This window comes from Marmota monax, unplaced genomic scaffold (genome assembly GCF_021218885.2).
Source record: "Marmota monax isolate L192 unplaced genomic scaffold, Marmota_monax_Labrador192_F-V1.1 WCK01_AAM20220418_F8-fsc00020, whole genome shotgun sequence".
In the NCBI taxonomy this organism is placed as follows: domain Eukaryota; kingdom Metazoa; phylum Chordata; class Mammalia; order Rodentia; family Sciuridae; genus Marmota; species Marmota monax.
The window spans coordinates 21,371,632-21,385,616 of NW_026692912.1; the positions used below are offsets into that span (position 1 = coordinate 21,371,632).

Consider the following 13,985-nt stretch of genomic DNA (forward strand, 5'->3'; position numbering starts at 1 on the left):
AAAAATTTAAGCTGTAAATGAAGTATGTTATTTAATTTCAAATATTTAATGTTTTTCCTAGATATCTTGTTAACAGTTTTTCATTTGATTCTGTTATTATCAGTGAACACATTCTGTATCATTGTAATCTTTTCAAATTTATTGTCCTATAATTTATGGCCCACCATATGATCTTTCTTGGTAAGTGTAGCAGGGAGGGACACCTGAAGGAGTGTTTATCTGGCAGTAGTTGAGTGTGATGGTCTACGAATATCAACTGGCTCAATATGGTTCAGATCTGCTGTGTTTGCTGAGTTCTGTTATCATACAGCATGGTTTTATTAGCCAAAAATTCCTATTAACTGAATGCCTTTCCAGGTGATCTGGGTAAAATAAATTATGACATTTTTAGTGGAATACTATGCAGCAGTAAAAATAAGGGGACTATTGAATAGACTATGGCATATCAATAAAATTGATTACTATATGTAAAGCTTTAAAAAGGAGTGAAACAGACTGGGGTTGTAGCTCAGGTAGAGTGCTTGCCTTGCATGTGTGAAGCCCTGGGTTTGGTCCCCAGCACCACATAAAAATAAACAAATTAAAAAAAAATAAAGTGTGTGTGTGTATATATATATAAAGGAGTGAAAAACAGGAAATAATCTTTTTTTTGTTTTAGCTTTTTTTTAGTTGCAAATGGACCCATACCTTTATTTTATTTTTATGTGGTGATGAGGATTGAATCTAGTGCCTCACAAGTGCTAGCCGAGTGCTCTGCCATTGAGCTACAACCCTAGCCCAGGAAATAATCTTAAGATATATTGTCAAGGGGCTGGGGCTGTAGCTCAGTGGTGGAGTGCTTGCCTCGAATGTATGGGCCACTGGGTTTGATCCTCAGTAACACATAAAAATAAAGATACTGTGTGTTCATCTACAACTAAATAAATAGCATTAAAAAAGAAAAAAAAAAAGATATATTGTTAAATGAAAAAAGAAAGGTGCCTGATAGATAGTTTGTGCGATGTTATTTGGTTGAGCTAAGGGCAGTGGCGCTTATCTGTAATCCCAGCAACTTGGGGGACTGAGGCAGGAGGATCCCAAGTTGAATACCAATCTCTGTAACTTACTTAGTAAGGCCCTGTCTTAAAATAAAAAGGCTGTGGATGCAGCTCAGTGGTAAAATGCCCCTGGGTTCAGTCCCCAGTACCAGGGGAGTGGGGGATATTATATATACACACAAAACAAAATTTGGATTAAAGATAGATTAGAGAATGAGTAAATGGATATATATAGTATACTGCTGAAAGGAAATACGAGTCTCAACACTGGCTGCTTGTGGAGAGGGGTTTGGATAACTAGGCAACAGAAATAATAGGGAAGGGGCTGGGGTTGTGGCTCAGTGGTAGAGCACTTGTCAAGCATATGTGAGGCACTGGGTTCAATCCTCAGCACCACATATAAATAAATGAATAAATTAAAAAAAGGTCCATTGACAACTTAAAAAATATTTTAAAAAAATTGTAGGGAGAGGAACACCTTTTTTCCCCCACTTATACTTTTTGAATTTCTATAATGTGCATATATTCTTTCTTTCTTTTTTTCTTTACTTTTGTGGTGCTGGGGATTGAACCCAGGGCCTTGTGCAGATGAGGCAAGCACTCTACCAACTGAGCTATGTATCCTCAGCCCCAATATAATGTGCATATCGCATGAAATACAATTTTTTTAAATTTTAAAGAGATCTTTAATTTCATTTTCCCATTTTTTCTTTCTTGGTTGTGCAGACTGAGCGCCAGGTGTCACGCTGGTTTGTTCAGTGCCTTCGGGAGCAGTCCATGCTGCTAGAAATTATTTTCCTTTACTACGCATACTTTGAGATGGCACCTAGTGACCTACTAGTATTGACCAAAATGTTTAAAGAGCAAGGATTTGGTAGTAGGCAGACTAATCGGCACTTAGTGGATGAGACCATGGATCCATTTGTAGATCGGATTGGGTAAGTCTGAGTGAATTGAATATCATAGGAGTTGTATAATGTTTAGAGCACTGATACTGTAGAGATTCTGTAAATAAGTGAGGGGAAAAGTGGACTTTTCCTTTAACTGGTGTAGAAATAGATGGGCCTACTGACTTGTTCTTTTCATATAGGAGCTGAAGACTGGACTTAAGGGGGCATGTTCTTGAAAGTATAAGGTTCTTTTATTTCTTTTAAGGAGTTCATTCATTCAACAAACAATAGTTGTTGAGCAACTGTTACAGGGTAGACATCAAAATGCTAAGAAGACTGATATGGCTTAGGTGTTCTCTGCTCTTTGAAGCCATATCTGTTGACTTTGGAATTTCTCATTTTTTTTCCCACTAATGGCCAGGGACATAGCCACATTTTGAGGATTATTCCCTCTGTGAGCAAAGATGAATGCTTGAGAAATAAGATGGCTTACCAGGGTTAGGTATAAGTGGTGGCTATAGAAACCTTTAATACTAGATCTGTGCTGCCCAGTATGGTGGACACAGATGCATATGACTGTCAGATACTTGAAGTGTGGCTGGTCGTATTGAAATGTACTGGAAGTATAAAACATATTCTAGATTTAGAAGACACTGTGGGAAAAGAACTTTAAGTAACTTAGTAATGACTTTGATAGGGAAGTATCTTACATTTCACCTGGTCTGTTGTGAGCTTCAAAGCAGCACATGAGACTAGTACCATTTTTCTTTCCAGCTATTTCAGTGCCCTTATCCTGGTGGAAGGTATGGATATTGAGTCCCTGCATAAGTGTGCTTTGGATGATAGGAGAGAATTGCACCAATTTGCTCAGGATGGGCTTATTTGTCAGGTGAGCTTGGAAGAGCTACTTTTTTTTCCTGTCAGATGGTTTATAGTTAGTAGTGTGTTCTTAAACATTGAACTATCCTGCTGCATAAAATTTTCAGTGATGTGAATTTATTAAATAGTTAATTAGATTTGGAAGAAGTCTGGGTTTTTTTTTTTTTTTTTTTTGGTCATCCTTATAGAGGTGACAATTGAATTTGTGAGGGTATTTATCATGGAGATGGTATAAGAAAAAAAGATGCCTGAAGACAAAACCTTGGGGATAGTCTGTTATTTTGGGATTTGTGAAAAAGGAAAAGGGGTGAACATTGAGATGAGGTAGTTAGAAAGGTAGAAAATGGGCCAGGTGTGGTGGTACATATCTGTAATCTCTGTGATTTGGGAGCCCAAGGCAGGAGGATTGCAAGTTTGAGGCCAGTCTCAGCAAATTAATGAGATGCTGTGCCAAAATAAAAAAGAAAGAGCTAGGGATGTAGCTTATTGGTAGAGCATTTCTCTATAATGTATAAGGCCTTGGGTTCAATCTTCAGCACCAGGAAAACAAAATTAGGAAGGAGAATCAAGGTAATGAAATTTATAGAGTTTTCATATGAGCATGTGTTTTACAGTTTTAAATTAAGACTGCTTAAAATCAATAGGAAAAAACTTCTAAAGGGAAAAGTAACTGAGGCGCTTGTTAGTGAGCTGGCTGGGATTTAAGAACAGTGAAATATTAGAATGGGAAAGTGAGACCTCTTTGGATGAATGAAATGCTTATTGAACTTAACTCTTTCTCTTCAGAGATACAGATATGTTTTCTCCCTTCATTAGGATATGGACCACTTGATGTTGACCTTTGGGGACATTCTACATCATGCCCCGGTGCTTTTGGCCTGGGCTCTCCTCCGTCACACCCTGAACCCAGAAGAAACAAGCAGTGTGGTCCGGAAGATAGGTGGCACAGCTATCCAGCTGAATGTATTTCAGTATTTGACTCGACTACTGCGGTCACTTGCCATTGGGGGAAATGATGTGAGTCCAGGTTGTTGGTTGAGTGTCAGGGGCAAAAAAGCTGGGCAGAGCCATGAGAACAGAGAGAATCCTAATAGTGAAGTGGATAAGAGTGGAAGTGTAACTAACCTTTATAAAGCAGACCCTGCTCAGCACTTTCTAATTTAATCCTGATTATCACTTTGTTTAGGATTATATTGTCTTATTTTATGCATTAGGAAATTGAGATTGAGGGAGGTATAATTTGCCCAAAACGATAGTAGCCAGTAAGTGGTGGATAGTTTGAACTCATTATCTGACTCTTTGCCAATAAAGTGTGTTAGAAAACAGGGTTGGGCCATTTTTGACTGGGTATTCCTTTCTGGGGGACTTACTCATTCAGCTGGACCAGGATGAATGGAAATTCTCTTGAGCCTTGTGTTGGGGATTATTTTGAGTGATATGGCTCACATAACTTATTTTGATGTACTAAAATAAAGATAGCTCAGTGGTCGTTACATTTGCCTAGCATATGACACCCATGGTTGGATTCCCAGTACCACAAAAAATAAAATGAACAAATAAAATGAAACTTTAGGTTCGGCATTTACGCTCCTTGGTATGTACTCAGAGTCTGAGTTGGAGACTAATGAATGTCCACACACAGAAAAACTGTGCACAGATGTTTATAACTTTATTCATAATTGCCAGAATTTGAAGGCAGCAAAAATGTCCTTCAGTAGGTAAAGTAAACTGGCAAATTCAGACAATGAGTATTATTCAGTGCTTAAAGAAATGAGCTATCAAACTATGGGAAGACATGGGAGGAACCTTGAATGCATATTACTAAGTAAAAGAAGCAATTTGAAAAGGCTACATGGTGTGTGATTCTAAGGATAAGACATCCTGGAGAATTCAAAACTCTTGAGACAGTAGAAAGAATATTGGTTAATTGGTAGAGGGGGGATGAATAGGCTGGGTATGGAGGATTCATAAGACAATAAAATGGCACTGTATGATGTGAACCTGAAACTGCTGTAAAACAGTCTATAAAAAGGAAACCACAGACTTTAGCCAAAAGTTCCTGCTGGCTGGCACTGGCTGATTAATGATGGCAGTTCAGGCCAGGTGTCATTTGTATCAGCTCATAGAGACAGTAGTCCTTCTGTAGGCTGGATTGGGTTTTCTTTTTAAGAGAGAGAATTTTAATATTTATTTTTTAGTTTTCTGCGGACACAACATCTTAGTTTGTATGTGGTGCTGAGGATCGAACCGGGCCACACGCATGCCAGGCGAGCGCGCTACCGCTTGAGCCACATCCCCAGCCCTGGATTGGGTTTTCTTTTCCCCCATACAAACTTTTTTTTTTTTTTTTTTTTGTCCTAATTAGTTATACATGACAGTAGAATGCACTTTGACACATACATAAATGGAATATAACTTCTCATTTTTCTGGTTGTACATGATGTAGAATCACACCAGTTGTGTAGTCTTCTGTGCACATAGGGTAATAATGTTGGATTTATTATATCTTTCCTAACCCCATGCCCCTCCTCTCCCTTCACTGCTCTCTGCCTAATCCAAAGTAACTTTATTCTTTCGAAGTACCCTTTCCCATACAAACTTTGATCACTTTGAAAATGATTGTTTTGATTTTATTGTTGGCTGTTGTAATGTTCGTGTTCCTACTTTTTTGTTTCTCCCTTAGTCGTCCTGATCTTATAACTAAATTAGGAAAATTGTGAAAGTTTCAGATTCCCTTCCCATTTGTTTACAAGTACTATATTAACACAAGGGAATTATGCTGAGTCTGGAAGGAGCTGTAAACTAATCACCAACTCCTTTGCCATTCCAGTGTACCACAAGTACTGCCTGCATGTGTGTCTACGGCCTCCTCTCTTTCGTTCTGACCTCGTTGGAGCTGCACACGCTGGGAAATCAGCAGGTCAGTCTGTCTTTCCTGAGGCTCTGTCCTACTCAGCTTAGCAATCAGATTCCTACAGCTCCCTCTTTAGATCTTATATTGTGTTTTTCACATGTTAATTTGTTCATTGCTGTTTATATTCATTTATAATTTTTTCCTTTTATTCATTTATTTTTTTGGTAGAGGGGATTGAACCAAGGGTGCTTAACCACTGAGCCAGGTCCCCAGCCCTTTTTAGTTTTTATTTTGAGACAGGATCTAAGTTGCTTAGTTGCCTTGCTAAGTTTCTGAGGCTGCCTTTAAACTTGTGATCCTCCTGCTTCAGCCTTCATAGTTGAGGAGATTATAGCATGCACCACTGTGCCAGGCTGTATTCATTATTTATTATATGAATGATGTATGTTAATTGTAGAAAAAATAGAAAATGCTGATAAAAAGAAAAATGTAATCCTATCACACAGGTTAACTTCTATGGACATTTTGATGTGTTCTCTGCTGTTTTCTACCTGTATGTACATAAAAATATAATAATTTTTTTTTAGAAATAAAATCATAATGTACAGTCATGTTTTGGTATCTCTTGGGGATTGATTTCAGGAACCCCTGAGGATATTAAAATCCACTGATGGACATCCTCTAGAATACTTTAATTTAAAGTCATCTCTGGGGGCTGGGGTTGTGGCTCAATGATAGAGCACTTGCCTAGCATGTGTGAGGCCCTGGGTTTGAGTCTCAGTACCGCATATAAATAAAATAAAGGTCCATTTATAACTAAAATTAAAAAAAAAAAAAAATATATATATATATAAAGAAATAAAGTCATCTCTAGATTACTTATAATACAATGTAAACAGTGTGTAAATAGTTATTATGCAGTCTTATTTAGGGATAATGACAAGAGGAAAAAGTCTGTAAATATTCAGTATAGATGCATTTTTTTTTTCTCAAATAGTTTTGATCTGTGGTTGGTTGAATCTGCAGTTGTGTAACTGTAGATAGAGAGGGCCAACTGTATACTATTTTGTAACTGCATTTTTAAAATTCATCTATCCCAGACATCTTTGGTTGTTTTTTTGTTTGTTTGGTACTAGGGATTGAACCCAGAGGTGCTTATTTACTGAACCACACCCCCAGACCTTTTTTTTTTTTTTTTCTCTTTGACAAACTGTTTATTAAATTCTTATCGGTATGGGATGAATATTATTACATCCTAGAATCCCAGACTCAGGGAGGTGGTAAAGTAGCAATGGTAAATTTGGGTATCTGGTCTCCCAAAAGTACCTGCCGCTCTACTCCCAATTCTTCAGTGGCTGCCAGACGGATCACCCCTCCACTGGAGCCATCCGGTTCCATAGCCAAAGCAAGAGCATTGGCAGTGAACTACAGACACTCCTCCTTAGTCATGCCTTCACGGTAGGTAGCATCAACATAGCCATAGATATATGAACTCCCAGAGCCTCCAATGGCAAAGGACTGCCTTACCGTCATACCTCCCATGGGAACTGAGTATACCTGTCCTCCTTCTTGAGGATCCCAGCCAGCAATGATAATTCCCGCCATCAGATCTTTCCGGTATCGGTAACACATCTCCTTAAAGAGGCTGGCTGCTGTGTGCACCAATGGAGGCTCATTCATTTCAATGCTGTGGAATCCAAGCTGATAAGTGACAGCATCTGCTACAGCCTGGGTGTCAGCTGCAGAACCTGAACGGCAGCAGAAAATATGGTCATGAATAGGAATCAGCTTGTCAGTCACTCGATTGGCGATATAGGACCCAGTGGTTGTTCTGGAGTCTGCCCCCAGAACCACACCCCCGTCAAATTGCACAGCCATGATAGTGGTCCCTGTGGAGACTTCCCGGTTTTCCCAGTCTGGGGCGACAGCCTCCTGCCCCCAGGCGGATGCGGGACCCTCTCCTCGAGCAGCAACTAAGGTGGCCAACATGTTCCTCCTCCTCTGCTGCCACAAAGCAACTGTCGTAAAGCGCTCTACCCCAAGACCTTTTTATTTTTCATTTTGTGATAGGGTTTCACTAAGTTGCTGAGACTGGCCTCAAACTTGCCATCTTCCTGCCTCAGTCTCCAGAGTTGTTGGGATTACAGGTGTGCACCACCTTGCCCAGCTTACAGTTGTTAATAAGTTTTCTTTATTTTAATAAAAATTCAACATTTTTAAGAAATACTAAATTTCAACTTGTACCAAAGTAGAAAAAGTTGTATAATTAACCCTTGTAATCCCATCACCAGCTTCCAATATTTATCTACTCAGAGCTAATTTTATTTCATTTCTACTCCTTCCCAAATTCTTTTGAAGCAACTTCCAGATGTAGTATTTCATATCATTTATGAATATTTCAGTAAAACTTAACTTTTCAACTGTTATCACACCAAAAAAAAAAAAAAAAGCGCTCAGTATCTTCAAAAATGAAGTCCAGGTTCAAGTTTCCAATTATCTTATATATGTCATAAATTTTACATAAGTTTGGGTTGGGATAAGGTTCAAATATTGTAATAGGTTGGTGGCCACAAGTCACATGGCTATTTAAATTTAAATGATTGAAATTGAAAACTCAGGTCCTCAGCATCATTGGCCTCATTTCAAGTGTGTTAATGGTCATGTCTGGTTAGTGGCTTCCATATTTGAAAGCACAGCATACCTAGAACCTTCCCATCATATAAAGTTAGGATGTTGTCCAGTGTTATCTGTAAATTCACTTTCTTTTTAGTGCTGCTGACAGTTTTGTTGTTGATTCTGACATTGTTCCTGGTGACTACCTTATTTTCTGGATTTTGCTGATTGCATCCCTGTGATGCAGTTTAATATGTTCTTTCATCCTTTGTATTTCCGCTAAGATCATTTAGGTTTGACTTTTTTTTTTTTAAGCAAGACTGCTTCCTAGATGATGTTTTGTACTTCCATCAGAAGTTAGTTGGGCTGAGGATGTGGCTCAAGAGGTAGCGCGCTCGCCTGGCATGCGTGCGGCCCGGGTTCGATCCTCAGCACCACGTACAAACAAAGATGTTGTGTCTGCCGAAAACTAAAAAATAAATATTAAAATTCTCAAAAAAAAAAAAGTAGTGTTGGTTGTCTTTTTATGTGATGTAAGCACCTATTGATGTTCTTTGTCTATTAGAAGAGAAAATCGCAAAATGGCACTTTAATTCTGTCTTTCCTTTGTTTATCAGTTGCAACATTTCTATACATTAACTATTTGGTACTCTGTTATAGATTTCTATACATACCTGATTCTTTTCATGTATTTACCTGTTTTCTCTAGCACCCTCTCAAGGTATCTAGTGGGTTTTTTTTTTTAATATCAATATGAGCTCATAGATTTATTCTATTTATCATTTTATTTTTTAAAATATTTTTAATACGTTTATTTTATTTATTTATATGTGGTACTGAGGATCGAACCCAGGGCCTCACAGTTGCTAGGCAAGCGCTCTATCACTGAGTCACAACCCCAGCCCTATTTATTTATTTTAAAAAAATATATTTTACTTGTAGTTGGACAAAATACCTTTACCTTTCATTTATTTTTATGTGGTGCTGAGGATCGAACCCAGGGCTTTGAACTTGCTAGGCGAGTGTTCTACCGTTGAGCCACAACCCCAGCCCAAAATATTGATTTTTTTTTTTTTTAAAATGTGGTGCTGGGGATTGAACCCAGGGCCTTGTGCATGCAAGGCAAGCACTCTACCTCCAGCCTGAGCTCATAGATTTAAACATACTGTGTTTTTCTTTTTCATAATATCTTTATTTTATTTATTTATTTTTATGTGGTGCTGAGGATCGAACTCAGTGTTTGGTGCATGCTAGACAAGTGCTGTACCGCTGTGCTACAACTGCCGCCCTGCTAGCTGTGTTTTAATCTGTGCAGTTATTATTCTTGGGCTGAGATTGCCCCATCTTTGGTCAGTAAGGACTTTCCAATTGTCTTCTGAATTCATTTGACACTACCCTTATCTGTTTTGATAGCTCTATTGCTTACTGGTATGACAAGATATTACAGGATTATTGTGTAGGATTCTTGTTTCAGACCTAGAACCTGCTTTCCAAGTTGTTCTGATTCTTTTTAGTGGGAAATGATGTTTGATGAGTATCCTTAAAACTAAATCATTGTGTTCATTTTCAATGATTAGTCACTTGTTTTGTGAACTGATGGAAATTTCTTATTATTGGATAAAAATGAGATTGGTACTAATTCAAAGAATCAATTCCCCAAGCTCTGGGGCATAGAACAAGCTTTGCACACTTCAGGAAAATTCTAATCACAATGGAAAGATCTGGTCCTATTCTATGCTTGGAGAATAGATATAACATGTTGTAGGAGTCGTGGTGCTTGGTTTAAAAAAAAAAAAGACTCTGTAAGCATTTATTAGATGCCCAGTGTGTGTTTAACTCTGTCCTGGGTGTTAAGAATAAAAATATTAAAAAGATATTGTTTTTTTGTTTTGTTTTGTTTTGGTACTGGGGATTGAACCCATGAGCACTTAACCACTGAGCCATATCCCCAGTCCCTTATATATTTTATTTGAGACAGGATCTCACTAAGTTGTTTAGGGAGAGCCTCTCTAAGTTGCTGAGGCTCTAAGTTGACCTCATGATCCTCTTGCCTCAACCCCCTGAGCCGCTGGGATCATAGGCAGGCGACACCACGCCTGGCAAGACATTGTCCTTGCCCTGCCTGTTAGGAGCAAAGTAAAGGTGAGTCTAGTAGTAATACCTTACTTATATACTAGTTTTGAATTTACAGCCAACTTGCTTTTATTCCTTACACTCAAAATAGTACCATGAGCTATTATTTTCCCCATTTTACAAACGAGCATGTGAAATTCAGAGAAGTGAAATGTGTATACAGCATATACAGTATGCACCCTGGACAAGGTGTGATCTTATTCTTTAAACCCAGAATTTTTTGTAACATATATGGAGATGTTTATTGGTGTTTTTATGTGAACAGAATACAGTAAGAAAAAAAAAAAAAGACACTACTTCAACCAGGGAAAAGGAACAATTTCTTCCCTCCCCCAACAGGATGTAATTGACACAGCGTGTGAAGTCCTGGCGGACCCTTCTCTTCCAGAACTCTTCTGGGGAACAGTAAGTATGTTGGAGGGAATCATACTCTGACATTACTCTGGACCAAAAGGATTTATCAGACATTTTGTGAGAGGCTTTATATTTAGGTTTTGCAAGTATTTTCTCACTTAATTGTCAAAATATCTGTGAGGTAGAGACTGTTATTGATGCCACGTTGTGTATGATGAAATGTGATGCCTAGGGATATGAAGGGATTCCACCAACGTTACACGGCCAGAAAGAGACACCAAGGACCTAGTTCTATCTGACTTGAGTCTGTAGCCCAAATCATCCACCAATGTGTTATCACCAAGTCTTTTTTCATATTGACAGTCTTTCAACAACCAGGATTCCTAAAACTTTTCTCCGTGTGTTTGTGTGTTCACTGGGGATATAACCCAGAGCTTCTCTACCAAATTTATCCTTTGAGATCGGTTTTTACTAAGTTGCCCCAGCTGGCCTTGAACTTGTAATCCTGCTGCCTCAGGCTCCTGAGTCACTGGAACTTCGGGCATATGTCTCCATACTTCACTTTTGGCTTAGGGTCCTGCAACTCTTTTTTTTTTTTTTTTTTTCATATATATATATATATATATATATATATATATATATATATATATGCCTGTGTATATTATTCTCTTTCTCCTGAGATGCTATTTACTGTTACATGGATTGAACCCAGAGGTTCCTCACTACTGAGTCACATCCCCAGCCCTTTTTATTTTGAGATAGGATCTTGCTCAGTTGCCAGAGACCTCACTAGGTTGCTGAGGCTGACTTTGAACTTGCAATCCTGCTGCCTCAGCCTTCTGATGATTCCTCTCAAAAATACTTAGAGGGTTGTAACTAGATCTTACCAAGTCATCAGTATTGTGATTGGTTTGAGCATTTGGAAAGAATGGTTTTTCACCAGCACTGGTGTTAGCATTGACAGTGACTTCAAACGTCTGTTTTCAAACCTGTACCAAAGCCAGACTGATCTGCCTGTGTGTATTAACCTCTTTCTCCTGAGTTGCTGTTTACTCTTACAGATGCTAGCAATATCCCTGGTAGAAGCTGGTGTGAACCAGTATGTAGATGGAGCATCTTTGCTTGTGTGTGGTGGCTAGCTGCTGACGTGTTTTAGGGTAGTTTTCACGTCAGTGGAAACATTGTACTAAGGAATAAATTATCTTCTCATAGAAAGGGTGGACAGGAAGAAGAGATCACTGGATAGACTTAAGAGTTGCTTTTCAGATGCCAGTTAAATCAAATCCCAACTGAATGTTGTCCTTTCTCAGTGGGGACATGAAAGTCTTAGATTATTAGGGAAGGATTGCTTCTAGACTTTCTGAGGATTATCAGGCAGTTCTGAAGAATAGTGACTTCTCCCCTTCCGCTGTAGGAACCAACTTCTGGTCTTGGGATCATTCTGGACAGTGTATGTGGAATGTTCCCCCATCTCCTTTCCCCACTCCTGCAATTACTCCGAGCCCTGGTATCAGGAAAGTCCACTGCCAAAAAGGTAAGTTGTTCAGTTAGCTCCCTAAATAGAACCTGAGATGCTGTTCAGGAGAGACAACTGTCTCTGTGGAGAGAGGGGATAACTTGAGTGGAGATTAGGTAGGAGAGCAGAAGGTGATTCCAAGATGATCTACAGTGGTGGACTGGGAAGGAGTTTGAGGACCAGTTTACGCAGTCTGGTTAACAGAGCAGACTTGGGACCCCCATGAATGTTCTGTAGGTAAATGTGTGATTCAGTTTCTTCTGCATGTTGCCAGGTGTATAGTTTCCTAGATAAGATGTCTTTCTACAATGAACTTTACAAGCACAAGCCCCATGATGTAATCTCTCATGAAGATGGAACTCTTTGGAGAAGGCAGACGCCCAAACTCCTATATCCTCTGGGTAAGGAGATCCTCAGTGCCGCATCCTTTCTCACAGCAGCTCTCCTTAGACCACCTTGCTGCTGGGTTGATCCTTTTGTGTGAGGTGATTGTAGAGCAGCTCCTTGTCATCTCACCATGTTTGTTGATTCATTGATAAATAATTAGTTTCTCTCCCTCTCTCTCTCTCTCTCTTTTTTTTTTTTTTTTGTGTGTGTGATATTGGGGATAGACTGAGGGCCTCATGCATGCTAGGCAAGCACTCTACTGCTGAGCTGCATCCCCAGCCCAGTTTCTGTTATCTGTTTTACATCATTAAATTGTTTTTTGTTTTTTGTTTTTTTAATTTTACATGCTCATTGTAGCAAGGTAAACAATGCAGGTCTATTTTAAAAGTCAATCTCATTTCCATCCTATCTCTGTCAGATACTCAATGTTAAGAATTTTATGGGACTGGGGATGTGGCTTAAGCGGTAGCGCGCTCGCCTGGCATGCGTTTGGCCCGGGTTCGATCCTCAGCACCACATACAAACAAAGATGTTGTGTCCGCCAAAAACTAAAAAATAAATATTAAAAAAATTCTCTCTCTCTCTCTTTAAAAAAAAAATATTTAAAAAAAAAAAGAATTTTATGTATATTCTTTCAAATATTCGTTCTTTTAACAAACTCATTCTGACAGTTGGCTTTCTTCCCCCGTCTCCCCCCTGTACTGGGGATTTAACCCAGGGATGCTTAAACACTGAGCTACATCCCCCTACTTTTTTTGTTTTTTATTCTGAGACAAGGTTTCACTAAGTTGCTGAGGCTGGCCTTGAACTTGTGATCCTCCTTCCTCAACCTCCCAAGCTGCTGAAGTTGCAGGTGTGAGCTACTGTACCTGGCTTGGTTTTCCCTTATATGACTCTTGACTCATTATTACTACTACATTATTATTATTATTGTTATTGTTATTATTCTGGGGATTGAACCAGGGCCTTGCACATGCTAAGCACATGTTTTACCACTGAGCTGCCCCCCAGCACCTTACTCATTCTTCTTAGTAACCATATACTTAATCCTTGATATTTCATAACTTTTTATTTTTCTCCTTATGATCAGGACATTTAGACTGTGTCAGCGTTTTGCCACTATAAATAATATTGCATTGGATGCACGCATACATCCTTGTATATTGGTATATTCTTTTTTAATATTTATTTTTTAGTTATAGGTGGACACAATATCTTTGTTATTTTTATGTGGTGCTGAGGATAAAACCCCATGCCTCACGCATGGTAGGCAAGTGCTCTACCTCTGAGCCACAACCCCAGTCCCTTGTTATTTTTTTTTT

The 13,985-nt window shown here is 38.8% G+C and overlaps 2 protein-coding genes across 8 annotated transcripts in view; one reads left to right on the forward strand and one right to left on the reverse strand.

The window, feature by feature from the left end:
* Positions 1-13,985, forward strand: part of Nup188 (nucleoporin 188) — a 55,373-nt gene that overhangs the window by 20,642 nt on the left and 20,746 nt on the right. For all 7 annotated transcript variants that reach the window (XM_046451320.2, XM_058581826.1, XM_046451321.2 and 4 more), the window contains 7 exons: positions 1,764-1,975; positions 2,702-2,816; positions 3,623-3,823; positions 5,637-5,726; positions 10,746-10,811; positions 12,175-12,294; positions 12,551-12,677. In XM_046451320.2, coding sequence (XP_046307276.1) covers positions 1,764-1,975; positions 2,702-2,816; positions 3,623-3,823; positions 5,637-5,726; positions 10,746-10,811; positions 12,175-12,294; positions 12,551-12,677 — 931 coding nt within the window. The remainder of the gene's footprint in view (positions 1-1,763; positions 1,976-2,701; positions 2,817-3,622; positions 3,824-5,636; positions 5,727-10,745; positions 10,812-12,174; positions 12,295-12,550; positions 12,678-13,985) is intronic.
* Positions 6,854-7,673, reverse strand: LOC124097139 (proteasome subunit beta type-6-like). Its single transcript, XM_046451326.2, has one exon. It carries the CDS (start codon positions 7,647-7,649, stop codon positions 7,086-7,088), a length of 564 nt encoding a protein of 187 aa, XP_046307282.1. The 5' UTR covers positions 7,650-7,673; the 3' UTR covers positions 6,854-7,085.